Source organism: Suncus etruscus, chromosome 12, assembly GCF_024139225.1.
Source record: "Suncus etruscus isolate mSunEtr1 chromosome 12, mSunEtr1.pri.cur, whole genome shotgun sequence".
In the NCBI taxonomy this organism is placed as follows: Eukaryota; Metazoa; Chordata; class Mammalia; order Eulipotyphla; family Soricidae; genus Suncus; species Suncus etruscus.
Window position 1 is genome coordinate 54,190,350 of NC_064859.1, and position 21,883 is coordinate 54,212,232.

The following is a 21,883-nucleotide window of genomic DNA, read 5'->3' on the forward strand; positions in this document are numbered from 1 at the left end:
CCAATCAGGAAGAGGTAGGCCTGTAGCCTTCCACATTGGTATCACTGGAACCTAGGACTGAATTGCTCAAGCAGATGACTGAGTATCATTTACAATGACAAATAGTTTCCAGGTGTATATTGAGAGAGGCCTGCAAAAAATTTTCAATTTTTAAACAAAATTTTCCTGTTTGGAGATCCATAAAAGTCAGTACTCATGGCTTAGTCCTGGTACTATGAAAGAGAATACAGAATGACAGGCATACTTTGAGGCAATATGAGTTGCCAGGAATCAAAATGACAGGCCAGGTGCTTACCTGCTTTATTATCACATTGATTCCCCAAAAGAAGTTCCATGACCTCCATAACATCCACAGATATTTTGTGTGTTTCTGTATTGTTTGATAGAACCTTTTTCTGTGGCAGAAGGAGCAAAAAGCAGGGTCCTAAGTCTCAGAGACACCAGAGGACACTGCCCTTCAGTAACCACACTGGTGCCCTCCTGTGACCCTTTGGAGGAGCATATTCTCTAAGGGCAAAGTTCTGCTTCCCCTGGGGCACCCATTACCCCTGCTTTCCCTCAGCTGTTCTGCTCCCACACAAATGTTTCACCTTTTTTGCCTGCTCAGAATGCCCAGCCCCTTCTTATTTGCAAGTCTCACATTTTCCTGCCCAGAACACTAAAGAACACTGGGTCTCCCATGTAGAGACTCATTCCCAGTCAGGACAAACATTGGAAATGTGGACTCCTGTGCAACTTCTGATCTTCCTCATGACCTGGCTCTCAGGTGAGGAGGGAAACCAGGACTCACTGGGCTTAGTGTTCCATGAGCTTAAGGGAAATGAACTGAAGGAAGATAATGGAGATGATGAGTATTTGTATTTTCTCTCTCATGTGCCAGTGGTGACATCCAGATGACCCAGCATCCATCTGTGTCTGCATCTCTGGGAGAGAAACTCTCCATCACCTGCAAGGCCAGTCAGAGCATTAGCAATTACATGAGTTGGCATCAGCAGAAACCAGGAGAAGCTCCTAGACGACTGATATATAGGGCCACCAATTTAGGTACAGTGTCCCTTCCCAGTTCAGTGGCAGTGGATCTGGCACAGATTTCACTCTCACCATCAACAGCGTGGAGCCTGACGATGCTGCCATGCATTACAGTCTAAAGTATGATAATTACCCTCCCGCAGTGATACAGCCCAGAACATAAACCTCAAACATGAACTATGTGAGGCTGGACGGCTGCAGCTGCTCCTCTTGGTGCCCGACCTCCTGAGAAAGTGTCACAGGCAGCCTCACTATAATGCATTAGAAAGCTTATGAAAAAAGAGAAGTAACACTTTAGGCTATACATTTTTTCTCTCCTCTCATATGCACTGAAATGACCCTAGATCTGCTCTTTTAACTGATGGGCATTATTTTTCTTAAGAAAGTGGGTGACAGTTATACTCAGAGTTCATACTAAAGGTGTAGTCACTCTATGCATTCAGAAATCATTGTATTGATTTCTGACTAAAATTAATAATGAAATATGTTCCCACAATAGTGTATAAAAGTAGTGCACCCCACTGTAGCCATATCCAACTCCATATCCTCAGCTCCATGCATAGAACTGTTTGTCTCAACTGGTCAAGAAATGCCATTCGTGCCCCAAACCTGCGATCAGGATTGGTTATTCGCTTCCCCACTCCTATATCTATGTACAAAAATCAAATAATCAGAAAAAAATCAGTCTTTCTCCCGGTTATTGCTATTCTGTTAATTCACATTCTCTCCTTCTAGTCACTATGGTACAGACACAGAGTTCAGACAGATTCTTTGTAACCAGGAAAGGGCTGCAGAGTCACAGATATTAGAAGTGGCACTAACCCCTCCATCCTGCTGTTGCTCTTATTCTGTGGCTTTTGTCACTTGGTATCACTGAGAACTTGCCTTGGGATCAGAGCTGAGCTCACCTTCTTCTCCCTGGTATCTCTCTTCCTCTACCCCACACTCAGGGTCATCAACAACACTACTGTGTCTCCTCTGCTTCCCTGAGGGTATGTATTCTCTGATCTCTGGTTCTGAATTAACACATCCTCTTGACTAAGGAAAAGTGATGTAATTGGGACATTAAGATGATGTATCTAGAGCCCTGGATTCTAATTCACTACACTCATCACTTAATCTGGCAAGAGTCAACTGAGATATATTCAGTTGAGGGCTCATGGTTCATTCATTACAACACATCATTGTGGCTCCCTGTGTAAATATGGAGGTGTCCAATTCACTCTCTGAATTCCACATGTTTTGAAGTCATCCAAACTCACTTCCATGTAGTTTATTTTTTGTTCTTCTGTAGACACTTTGCCACTATGTCATATGGTCACTGAGACCTACTGTTCCTTAGTTTCTTCAAGAGATTTGTGAACCAGAAAGATGTGGGTGATAGGACAGAGTCAATTCCATAAGGAATGAATCTAGATGGGTTGTCTCATCCATCCCATTGATCTAAACTTATATCCTTCTAGACAGTTCATGGGAAAAGGAAGGAAAAAAAAGTGTAGAGTTCAGCTAGTTCTTGGAGGCTGCAGGTCTAGAGTGACTTCAAATGGAGAAGGCTTTGCAGATATCAAGGGAACTTGAACTTAGTTGGAAGTAGATGAGAGGAGGATGTGAGGAGTAGAGAGGAGCATGTAGGCCTCAGCAGGAGACAGAGTTTGGCTTATTAGTTACTCTTTCATGCAGTGATTTATAGTTCTGCTAGGGTGCAGAGTAGAAGAGTGAGACCACACAACTGGAATAAAGTTTAATATTTTAATCTATTTGCCAACAAGACCCCCACACTGCCCAACCAGGGCCATCCCTCGAAGGAGATGAGCCCTGCCTAAGGTTATGAGGAAGATTACTTAAGGATTGTTATTTAAGATTATTATTTAAGGAAAGAATATATGGAGGTTCCAGCTTTCTGATAATCCTTAAAATGATTGGCTATTGTCTAGGGGTACCTTCCTACTGCTTCCTTGTTTCACTGATGGGCTACCTGGTATGGCCAGGTAGCTTGGGGTCGGATCTATAGAAATTGGCTTGTGAAGTCCTAACCAGGTGGTTCTTACAAAATGCTGTCTCTCCCTGCTCTGCACTTGATAAGAGCCTGCCATGTGGCCTTTACAAAATGGCACCCTTCATTGTTCAGAATTCAGGTCCCAACAGTTCCAGATCCTAAACAATTTTTAACCACAATATACATTCTTTTATTTTTAATTTCTTCACATATATCCTTATGCATTTATTTTCTTGCTATTATTTTATTATATCATCATGAGGTACAGAGTTTAAAAGTAGTTAAGATGGGGGCCAGTGAGGTGGTGCTAGAGGTAAGGTGTCTGCCTTGCAAACAGTAGCCAAGGAAGGACCTCGGTTCGATCCCCAAGTGTCCCTTATGGTCCCTCCAAGCCAGGTGCAATTCCTGAGTGCTTAGCCAGGAGTAACCCCTGAGTATCAAATGGGTGTGGCCCAAAAAACCAAACAAACAAAAAAGTAGTTTAGATGACTTTAGTATACAATACACCAAAGCCCATCACACTCATAACTTCTTCTCAAATATTTTATAATGGATGCTTAATTCAAGTGATAGTGACTTTCTCTCCCAGAGATGCAGATACTTATGGAGACTGGATCATTTAGTTAACTCTCCTGGTACCTGAGAAAGCAAAGAGAAACTTTCATCATCACCATTCATGACCCTTCAGATTCTTTCCTTGAATCCCAAGGAGCACTAAGATCAATGAGCCTTGTTTCCCTCCTCACATGAAAGCCAGAGAAATAGAAAGCTAAGGAGCTGAACAGAGACCCTCACATCCTCTCCATGTTCTGAATGGGACTGAGTCTGTACAAGGGAGACACAGTGTTTCTGAGTGTCCTGGGCAGGGAGCTGTGAGACATGCAAATGAAAGAGCTGGTCCAGCTGGGCAGGCAGAGGGGTGGAGGGTTTGTGTGTGAGCTGAAGGAAGGCTGGGGTGTATGTCCCTCAGAGGTTCCAGAACTTTGCCCTCAGAGAACATGCTATTTTCAGGGGACATAGGGGTCTCCATTGTGGGTACAGAGGGCAATGTCCTCTGGAGTCCCAAATGTTTGTGCATCCTTTCTTGACTCACAGTATAGGCTTCTTCAGATGACACTAACACAAAACTTTAAGACACTGAATAGTACTTTGTGAGTCAATAAAATGTATATAACTGAGAAAAAGTCTGTTTTTATTTGTTGAGATATCACAATATAAAATTTCTACAATGCTTTTACTTATAAAATATTTTATGTTCTTTAAATTAATTCATTTCATTATGATTTTCTTTCTTTGGATTCTCTCAGATATTAATCTAGGACCCAGACATTTCTTAGTCATATTTCTGAACAACTCATTCTAGAATCAGGGATGGAAATCTACTCTGGTTTGTCAAATACCTATAAAAATATATATGTATATATATGTATATATATGTATATATATATATGCATATGCTGCATGCTTACAGCACATGCAAGGCAAATACCCTACCACTTGGGCCACCTCTCCAGCCCCAAGAATCTGCCTGTGTTTGTTCTTCTTCAGGCTTACTGTACTCAACATGATCCCCTGCAGTTTCCACCTGGTTGTAGATAATTGCACGACTTCATTTTTCCATGCAGCTAGACCATCATTGATCATAGGGAATAGGTATAAATGAGAATGACAGGAATCTAGCAAAAGGAAGAAAATGAGATGTAGTATTGGTGGAACAGGAATCACAGACTTCAGGTAAAACAGTGATGAGGTAGAATGGTAGATACAGAACTAAGCACAGAATCAACAACACTGAAACATGAAGTCTAAACTACACCCACCAAATTATTTAACTCCACTGTCAGGAGAGCACTTGTGTGCCTAGGAAGGGCAGAAGGGTGCCTGGGGATACTGTTTTAGGGAAGTTGACACTGGGGGTGGGATTGGGGTTGCAATATTAAATCCCTAATACTCATATTTTAATGTCTTTGTTTTTCTGGTTTTTGGTCCACACCCATTGATGTTCAAGGGTTACTCCTGGCTATGCACTCAGAAATCGCTCCTGGCTTGGGGGACAATGTGGGATGCGGGGGGATCAAACCTTGATCTGTCCTAGATTGATTGCATGCAAGACAAATGCCCTACAGCTGTAATATTGCTCCAGGCCCAAGAAGGCCTTTATTATACCAGTTGATCAGACTGGTTGGTGTAGGCTGGACAGGCATCTGCTATTTTATATAAAGCTCGGGTACTCAAGAACCTGTTTTATACAGCATTGTTGCAAAACTATCACTGCTTTGCTTCATGTGGGGACACCAATATCACGACATCCTCTCAGTGTGTCTATAAGGAATTTTCTAAAACCAGACTATCCTTAGTTTGGAACAGGAGAGTTGATCCTATGTGCAGATGGGATTGTGTTAAAAAGAATACAGTCTAGGGAAAAGGAAATACAGTTCTAAATGACCAATGTTCACCTGATCAAATATTCTTTTGTTGTTGTTTTTTTTTTTTTGGCCACACCCGGCGGTGCTCAGGGGTTACTCCTGGCTGTCTGCTCAGAAATAGCTCCTGGCAGGCATGGGGGACCATATGGGACACTAGGAATGATCAAATATTCTTAAGAGTTATCTCTTTTATCTTTATTTATATGAAAAGCCAAAGCCCTAGTATTGTAAAAAATAATTTAAAATTAATAGTTAATAATTAATAAAATTACTAATTAAGTCCCTGATACTAATGGGTATTAATAGCTGATGAGTGCCTGGTTTTGGTGGGCACAGAATAAATTCATGCCATAAGAAGTACATCTTTAAAGTCTCAGGGAGTCAAAAATAAAAAGGTGGTACTGTGAGGAAAAAGGTTAATGAGATAACCTACAAATCTCCTGACAAATTCTAAACACAAACAGACACATAAGTCAGGCATCATCTCTATCTCTCCCAACACTCCTGGTCCAGGCTCTCACAATAAAATAGGTAGAGGACTCAGGCAGTGTCTCACGTCAAGAAGGGCTTTGGAAAACTGGGTGTAGTATATGAGAAACTTCCCCTAGGATACCCTGTAGAACAAGATGACCAAAATTGAAAACTATCCCCAATATAATTGAGAAGAGAACAAAAACTTCTCTTCAGATAGCAAAAAAAAAAAAAAAAAAAAGGAAATACCCATTCTCTTGGAAGTACCATCAGTGAGGGAAAGAGAATGGTTAGGAAGAGAAGGAACCTTCTAATGCAACCTTATTCTTGTTCCGGCCAAGTCTCTCCTTGCATTATAAAATATTATAAAATATTTGAGATGGAGATTTATGTGGGATGGGCTTTGGACTATTGTATGACTGGAAGTCACATATAAACTATTTTTAAACTCTGCATCTCATGGTATTTTAATGAAAACTAGTAAGAAAATAAATGCATAAGGTAATATGTGAAGAAATTAAAGGTAATTCAAAGTAAAAGAACGTATATTATGGTTAAAAAGATTTAGAGGGAGGGACTTCAGAGCATAAAAACCGGCTAACCTTTGCAAAAGCGGGCTCCCTGTGTGTGACACCAGGCGGGGAAAATCCACGAAAGTACACCGGCCCAGTGGGGCTCAGCTGTGAAAGACTGTGAGTGTGACCTGTCTATGTCTGTCTACTGTCCTCTTGCGTGAAACTCTTGCGAGTGGGGCAAAAAGAGCCTCCAGAAACCTCGCTCGCCCAGACGCCATTTTCAGGGAGGGACTTCAGAGCATAAAAACCGGCTAACCTTTGCAAAAGCTGGCTCCCTGTGTGTGACACCAGGCGGGGAAAATCCGCGAAAGTACACCGGCCCAGTGGGGCTCAGCTGTGAAAGACTGTGAGTGTGACCTGTCTATGTCTGTCTACTGTCCTCTTGCGTGAAACTCTTGCGAGTGGGGCAAAAAGAGGCTCAGAGGAGCACGGTCGCTCCGCTTCGCTACGCGGCCATGCACTCTTTCTAAGGAAAGAACTCCATTGCAACAAGAAGGAAAAATCACACTAAGAACGGCGCTATATCACAGAAGCAAACATTTCTCTCTGGACTGTCTTCTCTGTTGCATGCTCGGGCCCAAGATTTGACCCAGTGTGAGGCTTCATCCACGGAGGACTCCCCTCCCTTAGAGGCAAGTCAGCCCATCCAGAAAGGGAGGAGCCAGAGGAGTGTGCTTCCTACATCATATAGACAATGAATACCACCACAACACGTAGAAAAACCCACAATACAAGTGTGACAATGGGGAAACAACGCAGGCCAGCATCAGACATAGAGAATGAAGATGACATTTCTGAGGACCAGATAATGACTGACCAACTAATCAACCTCTCAGATAAGGACTTTAGACTAGCAATATGGAAGGTGCTCAACAGACTCCAAGAAACCATGGATCGAGTTGAACAGAACACTAATAAGAACCAAGAAAATATGAAGGCAGAAATGACAAAACTCCAAACTGAAATAACATGTCAACTAACAGGACTGAAAAAGTCAGTAAACGAAGTGAATGACAAAATGGATAAGCTCTGGGACAGGGTATCAGAAGCTGAGAATAGACTTGGTGCTGTGGAAGATGAGATACATAACAATTCCATACAGCAGGAGAGATTGGACAAAAAACTTAAAGCAAATGAGCAGACAATGGAAAAATTAGTCAAAGAATGGGAACAGACGAAAATAGAAGTCTATGATAAGATCAACAGAAACAACTTAAGAATCATTGGAGTCCCAGAGACCCAGGAAGAAAATTTCCAGGAAGAATCAATGGTCAAGAACATCATTAAAGAGAAACTTCCAGAGCTAAAGAATATATGTGATCAAATCCTGCATGCCCGAAGAGTACCAACCAAAAGAGACCCCAGAAAAACCACCCCAAGACACATCCTAGTCACAATGACAAATCCCACAGATAGAGACAGAATTCTGAAAACAGCAAGATCAAAAGGGGAAATCACGTTCAAGCAAGCTTCCCTGAGATTTACAGCAGACCTGTCACCAGAAACGCTCAATGCCAGAAAGCAATGGTGGGATATTGTGACAAGACTGAATGAAATGAATGCTTCACCCAGAATACTATACCCAGCAAAACTCACTTTCCGGTTTGATGGAAGAATACATGGTTTCACAGACAAAAAACAGCTCAGAAACTTCACAGACACAAAACCAGTCTTAAGAGAAAAACTGAAAGACCTAATCTAAGACAAGACTACCCAAAAGACACACCAAATTTTGAAATAAAGACGGCGTTAAATCCCAGGACAATTCTTTCTCTCAACGTCAATGGACTAAATGCACCAGTTAAGAGACACAGAGTGGCTAAATGGATCAAAAAACTCAATCCAACCTTCTGCTGCCTACAAGAAACGCACGTGAATAGTCAGAACAAACATAGACTCAAAATAAAAGGCTGGAGAAAAGTTATCCAAGCAAACAACACCCATAAAAAAGCTGGAGTGGCCATACTAATATCAGATAATGCAAACTTTATACTCAGGAAGGTTGTAAGGGACAAAGACGGACATTTTATATTAATCAAGGGGTACGTAGAGCAGGAAGAATTCACTCTCCTAAACATATATGCACCGAATGAGGGGCCAGCAAAATATTTAATACAACTGTTGACAAATCTGAAAAATAATATCAACAACAACACAATAATTGTGGGGGACCTTAACACGGCTTTGTCAACACTGGACAGGTCAACCAGACTGAAACCCAACAAGAATATACTAGACCTGAGGAGAGAAATGGAAGAAAGAGGCCTAGTGGATATATATAGGACACTCCATCCCCAGAAACCTGGATACACATTCTTCTCCAATGTACATGGGACATTCTCCAGGATAGACTACATGCTGGCACATAAAACATACCTCCATAAGATCAAGAGGATAGAAATTTTGCAGACTACCTTCGCTGACCACAAGGCTCTGAAATTATTTGTGAACTCCAAAGGGACTCAGAAGAAACACTTTAACACCTGGAAGTTAAACAGCCTCATGCTCAATAACCAGTGGGTCCGAGATGAAATCAAGGAGGAAATAAAAAGGTTCCTGGAAACAAATGACAATAAAGACACAAACTCTCAGAACTTATGGGACACAGCAAAAGCAGTACTGAGAGGAAAATTTATAGCTTTGCAAGCACACATCAGGAAGGAAGAAGGAGCTTACCTGAGTAGCTTAATGACACAGCTAATAGAACTAGAAAATGCTCAACAAAAGGACCCAAGAATAGGAAGACAGAAGGAAATAACAAAGCTGAGAGCAGAAATCAACGAAGTGGAAACTCAAAAAACAATCCGAAAGATCAACGAAAGCAGAAGTTGGTTCTTTGAAAAAATAAACAAGATTGATAGACCACTGGCAAACCTAACAAAGAAAGAGAGAGAGAGAAACTTGATAACTCGTATCAGGAATGAAAAAGGAGAGATCACTACTGATATGACAGAGATTCAAAGGGTAATCAGAAACTACTTTGAAAAACTCTACGCCACTAAAAATGAGAACCTGGAAGAAATGGATAAATTCTTGGACTCTTATAATCTTCCACGGTTGAAGGAAGAGGATGTAGCATATCTAAACACCCCCATCACCATTGATGAAATTAAAACAGTAATCAAATGTCTGCCGAAAAACAAAAGCCCAGGTCCAGATGGATTCACTAATGAATTCTATCAAACCTTCCAAGAGGAACTACTGCCAATCTTGGCAAGACTCTTTCATGAAATTGAACAAACAGAAACACTTCCAAATAGCTTTTATGAAGCCAACATCACCTTGATACCTAAACCAGACAGAGACGCTACCAAAAAAGAAAATTACAGACCAATATCACTGATGAATGCAGATGCAAAGATCCTCAACAAAATCCTGGCAAATAGGATTCAATGCCTCGTTAAGAAGATCATCCACTACGATCAAGTAGGTTTCATCCCAGGAATGCAAGGCTGGTTTAACATCCGTAAATCTATCAACATAATACACAACATCAATAACAAGAAAAATAAAAACCACATGATCATATCAATAGATGCAGAGAAAGCATTTGATAAGGTCCAACACCCATTCTTGATCAAAACTCTCAGCAAGATGGGAATGGAGGGAACCTTTCTCAATATAGTGAAGGCCATCTACCACAAGCCAGTGGCAAATATTATCCTCAATGGAGAAAAACTGAAAGCCTTCCCTCTAAATTCTGGCACAAGACAAGGCTGTCCTCTCTCACCACTCCTATTCAACATAGCACTGGAAGTACTTGCTATAGCGATTAGGCAAGAAAAGAATATCAAGGGAATCCAGATAGGAAAGGAAGAAGTCAAGCTCTCACTGTTTGCAGATGACATGATACTCTACTTAGAAAACCCTAAAGACTCTATCAAAAAGCTTCTAGAAACAATAGACTCATATAGCAAGGTGGCAGGCTACAAAATTAACACACAAAAATCAATGGCCTTTCTATATACCAATAGTAATAAGGATGAAATGGACATTAAGAAAACAACCTGTAATTTTCTTTTTTCGTAGCATCTCTGTCTGGTTTAGGTATCAAGGTAATGTTGGCTTCATAAAAGCTATTTGGAAGTTTTCCTGTTTTTTCAATTTCATGAAAGAGTCTTGCCAGGATTGGTAGTAGTTCCTCTTGAAAGGTTTGAAAGAATTCATTAGTAAATCCATCTGGGCCTGGGCTTTTGTTTTTGGGCAGACATTTGATTACTTTCTTAATTTCCTCAATAGTAATGGGTGTGTTTAGATATGCTACATCCTCTTCATTCAATCGTGGAAGATTATAAGATTCCAAAAATTTATCCATTTCTTCCAGGTTTTCATTTTTAGTGGCATAGAGTTTCTCAAAGTAGTTTCTGATTATCCTTTGAATCTCTACCATATCAGTAGTGATCTCTCCTTTTTCATTCCTAATACGAATTATCAAATTTCTCTCTCTTTCTTTCTTTGTTAGTTTTGCCAGTGGTCTATCAATCTTGTTTATTTTTTCAAAGAACCAACTTCTGCTTTCGTTGATCTTTTGGATGGTTTTTTCTGGTTTCCACTTGATTGATTTCTGCTCTCAGCTTTGTTATTTCCTTCTGCCTCCCTATTTTTGGATCCTTTTGTTGAGCACTTTCTAATTCTATGAGCTGCGTCATTAAGCTATTCAGGTATGTCCCTTCTTCTTTCCTGATATGTGCTTGCAAAGCTATAAATTTTCCTCTCAGTACTGCTTTTGCTGTGTCCCATAGGTTCTGATAATTTGTGTCTCCATTGTCATTTGTTTTCAGGAAGGTTTTGATTTCCTCTTTGATTTCATCTCGGACCCACTGATTATTCAGTATGAGGCTATTTAACTTCCAGGTGTTAATTTTTTTCTTCTGTGTCCCTTTGTAGTTTATATATAATTTCAGGGCTTTGTGGTCAGCAAAGGCAGCCTGCAAAATTTCTATCCTCTTGATATTATGGAGATATGTTTTGTGTGCTAACATGTAGTCTATCCTAGAGAATGTCCCATGTACATTAGAGAAAAATGTGTATCCAGGCTTCTGGGGGGTGGAGTGTCCTGTATATATCTACTAGGCCTCTTACTTCCATTTCTCTCCTCAGGTCTAGTATATTCTTGTTGGGTTTCAGTCTGGTTGACCTGTCTAGTGTTGACAATGCCGTGTTGAGGTCTCCCACAATTATTGTGTTGCTATTGATATTATTTTTCAGATTTGTCAACAGTTGTATTAAATATTTTGCTGGCCCCTCATTCGGTGCATATATGTTTAGGAGGGTGATTTCTTCCTGCTGTACATATCCCTTGATTAATACAAAATGTCCATCTTTGTCCCTTACAACTTTCCTAAGTATAAAGTTTGCATCATCTGATATTAATATGGCCACTCCTGCTTTTTTTTGGGTGTTGTTTGCTTGGATGATTTTCCTCCAGCCTTTTATTTTGAGTCTATGTTTGTTCTGACTATTCACGTGCGTTTCTTGTAGGCAGCAGAAGGTTGGATTGAGTTTTTTGATCCATTTAGCCACTCTGTGTCTCTTAACTGGTGCATTTAGTCCATTGACATTGAGAGAAAGAATTGTCCTGGGAGTTAATGCCATCTTTATATTAAAGTTTGGTGTGTCTGTTGGTAAGCCTTGTCTTAAAGTATGCCGTTCAGTTTTTCTTTTAAGAATGGTTTTGAGTCTGTGAAGTTTTTGAGCTGTTGTTTGTCTGTGAAACTATGTATTGTTCCTTCAAACCTGAAAGTGAGTTTTGCTGGGTGCAGTATTCTAGGCGAAGCATTTATTTCATTGAGTTTTGTCACTATGTCCCACCACTGCCTTCTGGCCTTGAGTGTTTCTGGTGACAGGTCTGCAGTAAATCTCAAGGATGTTCCCTCAAATGTAATTTCTCTTTTCGATCTTGCTGCTTTCAGAATTCTGTCTCTATCTATGGGATTCGTCATTGTGACTAGGATGTGTCTTGGGGTGTTTTTTCTGGGGTCTCTTTTAGTTGGCACTCTTCGGGCATGCAGGATTTGATCACATGTATTCATTATCTCTGGTAGTTTCTCTTTAATGATGTTCTTGACTGTTGATTCTTCCCGAAGATTTTCTTCCTGAGTCTCTGGGACTCCAATGATTCTTAAGTTGTTTCTGTTGAGCTTATCATAGACTTCTATTTTCATCTGTTCCCATTCTTTGAGTAATTTTTCCATTGTTTGATCATTTGCTTTGAGGCTTTTTTCCAATTTCTTCTGCTGTATGTAATTGTTATGTATCTCATCTTCCAGTGTACTGATTCTATCCTCAGCTGCTGTTAACCTGTGGGAAATCTCAAACATGTTTTTCTTCAATTCATCTACTGAGTTTCTCAGACCTGTTATTTGATCTGAAATTTCCGTTTGGAGTTTTCTCATTTCTATCTTCACATTCTCCTGATTCTTTTTAGTTTTCTCTTCTATACTTTGTTTGAGTTCTTTGAACATGTTCCATATTGCAACTCTAAACTCCTTATCTGAGAGACTGACTAGAGAATGTATGAGGGAAATTGAGAACCTGTTTAGAGTACAGGCGGGGGTCGGGTGGGGAGGAGGGAGACTTGGGACATTGGTGATGGGAATGTTGCACTGGTGATGGGTGGTGTTATATGAAAAGAGAAAAGAAAAAAAAAAAAGAAAATGTAAAATTGGCCAAATCCTGAAATTTCCTATTTTGTGCTATGAAGCTTAAACTGCTGATTCTTAGTTAACCTCTTCTGGACATGGGTGTGGTAAAAAAAAAAATAAAACAACCCCATTCACAATAGTACCACACAAACTCAAATATCTTGGAATCAACTTGACTAAATATGTGAAGGACCTATACAAAGAAAACTATAAAACTCTGCTCCAAGAAATAACAGAGGACACACGGAAATGGAAACACATACCCTGCTCATGGATTGGCAGGATTAACATCATCAAAATGTCAATACTCCCCAAGGCATTATACAGATTTAATGCCATCCCTCTAAAGATACCCATGACATTCTTCAAAGAAGTGGATCAGACACTTTTGAAATTCATTTGGAACAATAAACACCCTCGAATAGCTAAAGCAATCATTGGGAAAAAGAATATGGGAGGAATTACTTTTCCCAACTTTAAACTGTACTACAAAGCAACAGTTATCAAAACAGCATGGTATTGGAATAAGGATAGGTCCTCAGATCAGTGGAATAGGCTTGAATACTCAGAAAATGTTCCCCAGAGATACAACCATCTAATTTTTGATAAAGGAGCAGGAAATCCTAAATGGAGCAGGGAAAGCCTCTTCAACAAGTGGTGTTGGCACAATTGGATAGCCACTTGCAAAAAATTAAACTTAGACCCCCAGCTAACATCATGTACAAAGGTAAAATCCAAATGGATTAAAGACCTCGATATCAGCCCCAAAACCATAAGATATATAGAACAGCACATAGGCAATACACTACAGGACATTACAGGCATCTTCAAGGAGGAAACTGCACTCTCCAAGCAAGTGAAAGCAGAGATTAACAGATGGGAATATATTAAGCTGAGAAGCTTCTGCACCTCAAAGGAAATAGTGCCCAGGATACAAGAGCCACCCACTGAGTGGGAGAAACTATTCACTCAATACCCATCAGATAAGGGGCCAATCTCCAAAATATACAAGGCACTGACAGAACTTTACAAGAAAAAAACATCTAACCCCATCAAAAAATGGGGAGAAGAAATGAACAGACACTTTGACAAAGAAGAAATACGCATGGCCAAAAGACACATGAAAAAATGTTCCACATCACTAATCATCAGGGAGATGCAAATCAAAACAACGATGAGATACCACCTCACACCCCAGAGAATGGCACACATCACAAAGAATGAGAATAAACAGTGTTGGCGGGGATGTGGAGAGAAAGGAACTCTTATCCACTGCTGGTGGGAATGCTGTCTAGTTCAACCTTTATGGAAAGCGATATGGAGATTCCTCCAAAAACTGGAAATCGAGCTCCCATACGATCCAGCTATACCACTCCTAGGAATATACCCTAGGAACACAAAAATACAATACAAAAACCCCTTCCTTACACCTATATTCATTGCAGCTCTATTTACCATAGCAAGACTCTGGAAACAACCAAGATGCCCTTCAACAGACGAATGGCTAAAGAAACTGTGGTACATATACACAATGGAATATTATGCAGCTGTCAGGAGAGATGAAGTCATGAAATTTTCCTATACATGGATGTACATGGAATCTATTATGCTGAGTGAAATAAGTCAGAGAGAGAGAGAAAAACGCAGAATGGTCTCACTCATCTATGGGTTTTAAGAAAAATGAAAGACACCCTTGTAATAATAATTTTCAGACACAAAAGAGAAAAGAGCTGGAAGTTCCAGCTCACCTCAGGAAGCTCACCACAAAGAGTGATGAGTTTAGTTAGAGAAATAACTACATTTTGAACTGTCCTAATATTGAGAATGTATGAGGGAAATGTAGAGCCTGTTTAGGGTACAGGCGGGGGTTGGGTGGGGAGGAGGGAGATTTGGGACTTGGGTGATGGGAATGTTGCACTGGTGATGGGTGGTGTTCCTTTTATGACTGAAACCCAAACACAATCATGTATGTAATCAAGGTGTTTAATTAAAAAATTATGCATTAAAAAAAAAAAAGATTTAGGATCTGTAACCATAAGTCAGTGCATGAAAGAGCCTCTGACAAGCTGATTGTCTTCTGCTAAGATCTACATCCTTCCTCACTACTGAGATCCTCTCAGCTCCACCCAGCTAAGGTCAGGTTCCCTTGAAATCTGAAAGTCTTGACACCTTCTGCATTTGAGTCACTCTAGACCTACACCCTCCATGGACTTTGTGAACTGTCCATATGTCTTTCCTTCATTTTTCCTGAACTGTCCAAAAGGATATAAATCTAGATCAATGGGACAGACTTATTTCTTGTGGAAATGGCTCTGTCCCATCACCTACATCTCCCTTGGTCACAAATCTCTTGAAATAAGTAAGACACATCAGGTCTGAGAGACCATAGAATATAGTGACAAAGTGTCTGAAAAAGATTCAGTGATAAGCTACAAGGAATTGAGTGTGGATTATGTCGAGCTGGTGGCATTCATAGAGCAGAGTTTGACAACTCCATATTCCACAAGACAGTGGACTCTTGCCCATATTAATGGTAAGTGAGTGAGTTAAGCGTCAAGGGTTCTAGATGCAATGTTCCATCGCCCCAATTACATCACTTTTTCTCAGTCAAGAGGATGTTTTAGTGAGGCAGAGATGCAGTGGAACAGCTGATGGAGGAGTATAGGGGTGGGGTCGAGTGAGAAGAGAGTTCAGAGATGTCCCTAAGACATGTTCTAGAGACACAAAGTGACAGAAGCCTCAGAATAAAAGCAGCAGCTGATGGAGGGGTTAATGCCCCTCGGAGTGTCTGTGACCCTGTGGCTGTTCCCTTGTGACAGAATGTCTGTTTGAACTTTCTGCTTGGACCCTGCGGACCACAAGAGAGAGCATGAATTAGCAGAATAAAATATTAACTGGGTTCCTAGCCCAATTTTTTTTCTGATTGTTTGATTTCTGTGTTTAGATGTTAAGGTGGGGAAGTTAGGGTGGGGAAGTCCATAACACTATTAATGGCAAGTTTGGGGCACTCATAGCAGTTCTTGACCAGTTGAAACGAACAGTTCTCTGCATAGAGCTGAGTATATAGAATTGGATATGGCTACAATGGGGTGCATTTACCTTACAGTTTGCTTTGGAAAATGTTTTATTATTAATTTTAAGTAGAAATTAATACAATGGTTTCTAGAGTGCATACAATGACTACTTCAGTATGAACTCTGAGTAAAACTGTCACCCACATTTTTAGGGAAAATAATGCCTATTAGTTAAAAAAGAAGATCTATGGTCATTTCAGTGCAGATGGGTTGAGAGGAAGAATATAAAGCCTCAAGTGTCACTTCTCCTTCTTTATAACCCTTCTAGCACATCACAGTGAGGCTGCATGTGACACACTGTCAGCAGGTGGAGGCACCATGAGGAGCAGCTGAAGCTGTCCATCCTCACATAGCTCATGTCTGAGGTTTATGTTCTGGCCTGTATCACTGTGTGAGGATCACTTTCATACTGCTGACAGTAATAAGTGGCAGCATCTTCAGACTTTAGGCTGCTGATCGTGAGAGTGAAATCTGTGCCAGATCCACTGCCACTGAACCGGGAAGGGACACCTGTATCTAAATTAGTGGCCCTATATATCAGTCGTCTAGGAGCTTCCCCTGGTTTCTGCTGAAACCAGTTCAAATACTTGTTAATGTTCTGACTGGCCTTGCAGTTGATGGTGACTTTCTCTCCCAGAGATGCAGACACAGAAAGAGGTTGGGTCATCTGGATGTCACCTCTGGCACCTGAGAGAGAGAGAAAATAGAATCACTCATAATCACTATTCATCACCATTCAGTTCCTTTCCCTGAAGGCCAGGGAGCACTAAACCCAGTTAGTCCTGGTTTCCCTCCTCACCTGAGAGCCAGAGCAGCAGGAAGCTGAGGATCTGCACAGAAGACCACATGTCCAATGTGTGTCCTGACTGAGACTGAGCCTCCACAGGCAGACCCAGTATATTTGAGTGTCAGGATAGGGAGCTGTGAGACTTGCAAATGAGAGGGGGCTGGGCCTGCTGGACAAGCAGACAGGTGGAGGATTTGTGTGGGAGGAGCACAGCTAAGGGAAGATGAGAGTTCAGGTCAAAATGGGGAAGCAAATCTTTGTCCCCAGAGAACATGATCATCCCAGGGGGAGTGTCTTGTGGTATTCAAGTATGTTAGGACACTGCTTCCTGTTCCCTCCAACCTGAGACAGACACATTAAGACAATTTATAGATGGTCTACAGACCTATGATTAATCATCTATGCATTTTTATATAAAATTTGGTTATATATATGAATATAATATCCCAATATTATATTTCTCTTTCTTTTTAAGTAACTATGTAATTTTTAAATATTTTATTGATTTTTTGTAGGCTCTCAGACCTATTGTCACTCTAGACAACTCTCATTTATCATGGCTGAACATCAGTGCAGGGGCCCATGGAGGCAAAGCTGATGTGGTGCTGCAGGGCCAGGCACTGTCTAGCTTGTATCTAGAAGTGCTCTGGCTCATGAGGTTCCTGGGCTCTGACTTGACCCAGCATAGTCATTGCAGAGCTATCAACCCTCTCACTGATCCCTGAGATGTGTCAGGTGAGAAATTGTCACTTAAACCAGATAGAGATGTGGACAGAACACCATAAAGAGCATGAAGAGGGCTGTTTTACTCAATGCCAACCTGGATCAATTCCTGGTTCTTTTAAGGTACCATTATCACTGTTAAAAGTGTTTATTGTGAACTAAGGGTAACTCTTTAGCCTCACTGTTTGTGGCACAATAAATCCAATCCAAAACAAATACAAAATCAGGCAGATCCTTACTTAGGGAAAAGGATCATAAAATGTCTGGATAATTATTCATAAATTGGAAAGAAATAGAGAGTATGTGACATTCCCGTTGTGTCTTCTTCAAGCCTGCATCCTCCTTCACTTGGATTCTCTCACTCTCCTTCTGTCTCAGGCCTAAGATATGGTTCCCTCCACATTTGTAGAAATTTGATCCCTTTCCAGCTCTGTCAGAACACTGACAAGAAACCCCCTTGGCCATCTTGAACACTCTTCATTCTTTCCTTCACTTCCCTAAGCTGTCACATACACGTGTCTACATGGAATGGGGAGACCAGTTCCTCATGAAATATACTGTGAGCCTTAACTTGTGCATTCCTTGGCCACTCAATCAAAGCTTTAGGGGAACAGATGAAGGACATAGTGTCACAAGGAGAATGCATTATTGAGATTATAAGAAAGGGCATGAAAACACCCCCAAAGATGTTGGTAATCATAGGCCATAGAAGGATACCTCTATGAAGAACAGTATTGGCTCTGTAGGGTGTTGGAGTTAGTGTGGGATGAAATGTGTGTTCACACAGAAGTATCTGTCAGGGCCAGAGCAGAGATCATTGCTGTCTGAGGGAGCAGGCACCATGGTTCTAAAGAGTCATCCAAGAATAGTGGCCCCAAATTCTATATTTTCACCCAGGGCAAGTGGATGTAGAGGACGGATCGCCACAGGATATTATCCAAGCAAAGCTGAGAGCGAATTATCCTTGGCTGAGTAGCAGTCTATCTCCTCCAGCCAAGAGCAAGAGGTTCCTGACAGACTTCATATATATTGAGTACAGAGACAACCAGGGCAGAGGAGCAAGGACAGAAGGCTAGTTCTGTCCAGGTTTGTTAGATACATGTTAAAATCAGGAAAATCCCTGTTTTGTGTAAAACTAAGTTGTTAAAAAAAAAAAAGATACAAAAAAACCCCAGTATGATCTTTGCTTTGTTGAAACCAAGTTGTAAGTTGTAAACCAATATCCCACCACCCAATTACTTTACTTCTGTTTCACACAGAGCATTTCCCAGAAACCTCAAATCCAACTATTGATTTATAGTTCCATGGTGTTCACCACCATACAAACACTAACAGTCCACACTAGACTCTCAAGACACTGACTTCTAGCACAGAAGTACACACATAGTTCAAAGTACTCGAATATCCTGAGGAGAGTCAGGGATCCTCATGATGTGGCAGTAAAAAAGGACATACAGTGGACATAAAACTCGAATGAAGACAATTTCTCCTACTGCCCTCTTTTGAGGTGGTGTCTGTCCTGGTGGCATCAATCCCATCTATCTAGACTTACATTCTCTGAACAGCTCGTGAAAAGAGGAAGGAAAGAAATGTGATGGATTCAACTAGTCCTTTGAGGCTACAGGTTTAGAGTGACTCCAAATGGGGAAAGTGTCAAGGCTTTGCAGATATCTAGGGAACCTGACCTTAGAGTCAAGATGGAAGTAAATGAGAGAGTCTCATCAGTGAGGGAGAATGTAGGTCTAAGCAGGAGACTCAGGTTGGCCTGTCAGAGTCCCTCTTTCATGCATCTGATTTATGGTTCAGGTTCTAAATTTTTTAACCAGAATATATGTCCTTTTTTAAGTTTATTCACATAATTCTTAATGTATTTATTTATTATTTTTGTCAATAAATTACCATGAGATAGAGTTTAAAAGTTTAAAATTTGTTTATAGTTGACTTTTAGTCATACAATATTCCAAATTCCCTCCCTCACCAGTGTTAATTTCTCGACACCTATTTCCCAGATTCCTTCCATTTCTTAACCCCCACCCCATAGCTCACCTCTCTGACAGATACTTTTCTCTATATTAATCTATCTTTCTGTCTCTGTTCCTCTTTGTCTCTCTCACACTATCATTTGCATATTGATACAGAAGAAAAATCATACATATCACTTCACTTTCTTTTAGCTCCATTTCTTGTCTGAGTAAAACAGAGATGTACATCTCTGTCTGATTTTGTGACAATTTCTCATCCCAATAACATCAGATGTTGGCTGTGGTGATAGCTCAGCAAAGCATGAACTAGGATCCAAGTAATAGACAAGAAAAGACAAAACCTCAAGCTCCTTTGCGAGGTCACCTCTGGCTCCCAGCCCTCCAGAACCACAGTTTGTTTCTTGGACCCAGCACTTATTTTCTTGTCTAGGATGGCTGAGACTATTCAGGCTCCTATGAGCATAACATGAGCAAAGGCCAAAATGCAGATACAGCATTCCAGAGCGCATCTTACATGGTGCATCCTCCCTGCCAAGGGAACTCTTGATGTGGGCCAGAGGGTCAAACTGCTTATTACTAATAACTTCCTCCCTCCCTCCCTCCCTCCCTCCCTCCCTCCCTCCCTCCCTCCCTCCTTCTCCCTCCCTCCCTCCCTCCTTCCTTCCCTCCCTCCTTCTCCCTCCCTCCCTCCCTCCTTCCTTCCCTCCCTCCCTCCCTCCTTCCTTCCCTCCCTCCCTCCCTCCCTCCCTCCTTCCCTCCCTCCTTCCTTCCTTCCTTCCTTCCTTCCTTCCTTCCTTCCTTCCTTCCTTCCTTCCTTCCTTCCTTCCTTCTTCCTTCCTTCCTTCCTTCCTTCCTTCCTTCCTTCCTTCCTTCCTTCCTTCCTTCCTTCCTTCCTTCCTTCCTTCTTCCTTCCTTCCTTCCTTCCTTCCTTCCTTCCTTCCTTCCTTCCTTCCTTCCTTCCTTCCTCCTTCCTTCCTTCCTTCCTTCCTTCCTTCCTTCCTTCCTTCCTTCCTTCCTTCCTTCCTTCCTTCCTTCCTTCCTTCCTTCCTTCCTTCCTTCCTTCCTTCCTTCCCAGTTAGCTCAGTTTATTAACTTGTGTACTCAGTTCCATGCTTCATGATCTCAAGGTCAACCACACAGATAGGCAGATTAGATATCCATAGTAGTCTTTTAGAGGAACATCTCTGACTTTTAGAGAAATATCAGGGAATGATTTTCTTCCAAACCAATTTCTTATTATATAGCAAGAGTTTTGAAAGAATACAGTTTACATATTAATTCTCTCTTTTAAGCTATCTTTGCTCAATTTCTCAAGAGTGACTTGCCTTGTGTTATTTTCTTTCACCATGTGTGGGGGGGCATGTTCTCAGAATTTATGAATATCTAGGAGCAACTCCTGACTTTGTATGCTGGTGCTCAGGCATATTTTTTTATTATTAAATATATTTTTATTTAAGTAACATGATCATATTTGGGTTACAGTCATAACCAGATTACCCCCCTTCACCAGTGCAACATTACCCTCTCACCCCTTCCCATCCCCTGCCTGTATTCGAGACAGGCATTCTACTACAGTAATTTGTTTTTAAGTTCAGTAAGTTGTATTTTTTTCCTTAAAGGTTAAGAGTAAAAAAAAATATAGTAAATGTGTGATAGTGGCAATCGCCAATGTTTGCATAGGTCCAGAAAAATGGAGAAAATGGAAAAAAAATCATTGACCTGGTTACAAAAAGGCCTCACCCCAGAAGTTTATTGGCATAAGACAGACTCTGGGTTCCAGGCATACCAGTCTATCTAGCTCCAGTCATTCTCAAGGTCCCGGTGAAACTTTTTCACACTTTAGCTATAGTTGGTATCAGACGTTTATATTTAAAGACTCTGGATTCTGTGCGTTTCTTTCGTTGATGTCAGGCTGATGTGGAGCATCCTCTAGTTTCAGCATATCATTAAATGCAGAGCGATCTGCCCTGCATGCAGACTCTTTCTGAGTCGCCTGAGTGTTGGGAGTACTCTTTGGAGTAAGTTAATTCCAAAGCAGTGGTAGGTCTTCTCTGGTAGAGGCTTGGATCCTGGGAATGTTAAAGACAATTGTGGTTGTTTCCATAATTCAGGTGTGTGTGGGCGATGCCCATTCTTCTGAGGCCTGAGCCAAATCATTATGCCAATGTTCAGGGTA

General features: G+C 41.0%; 1 pseudogene and 1 gene segment (V, D, J or C); one reads left to right on the top strand and one right to left on the bottom strand.

Moving 5' to 3' along the window:
• Positions 1–717: 717 nt before the first annotated feature.
• LOC126024180 (immunoglobulin kappa variable 1D-33-like) lies at positions 718–1,192 on the top strand (annotated as a pseudogene).
• A 15,390-nt stretch (positions 1,193–16,582) lies between these two features.
• On the bottom strand, positions 16,583–17,063 carry LOC126024181 (immunoglobulin kappa variable 1D-33-like). The segment is given in 2 exon segments: positions 16,583–16,902; positions 17,015–17,063. Coding segments are annotated over 2 exon segments (369 nt in total).
• Positions 17,064–21,883: the final 4,820 nt, after the last annotated feature.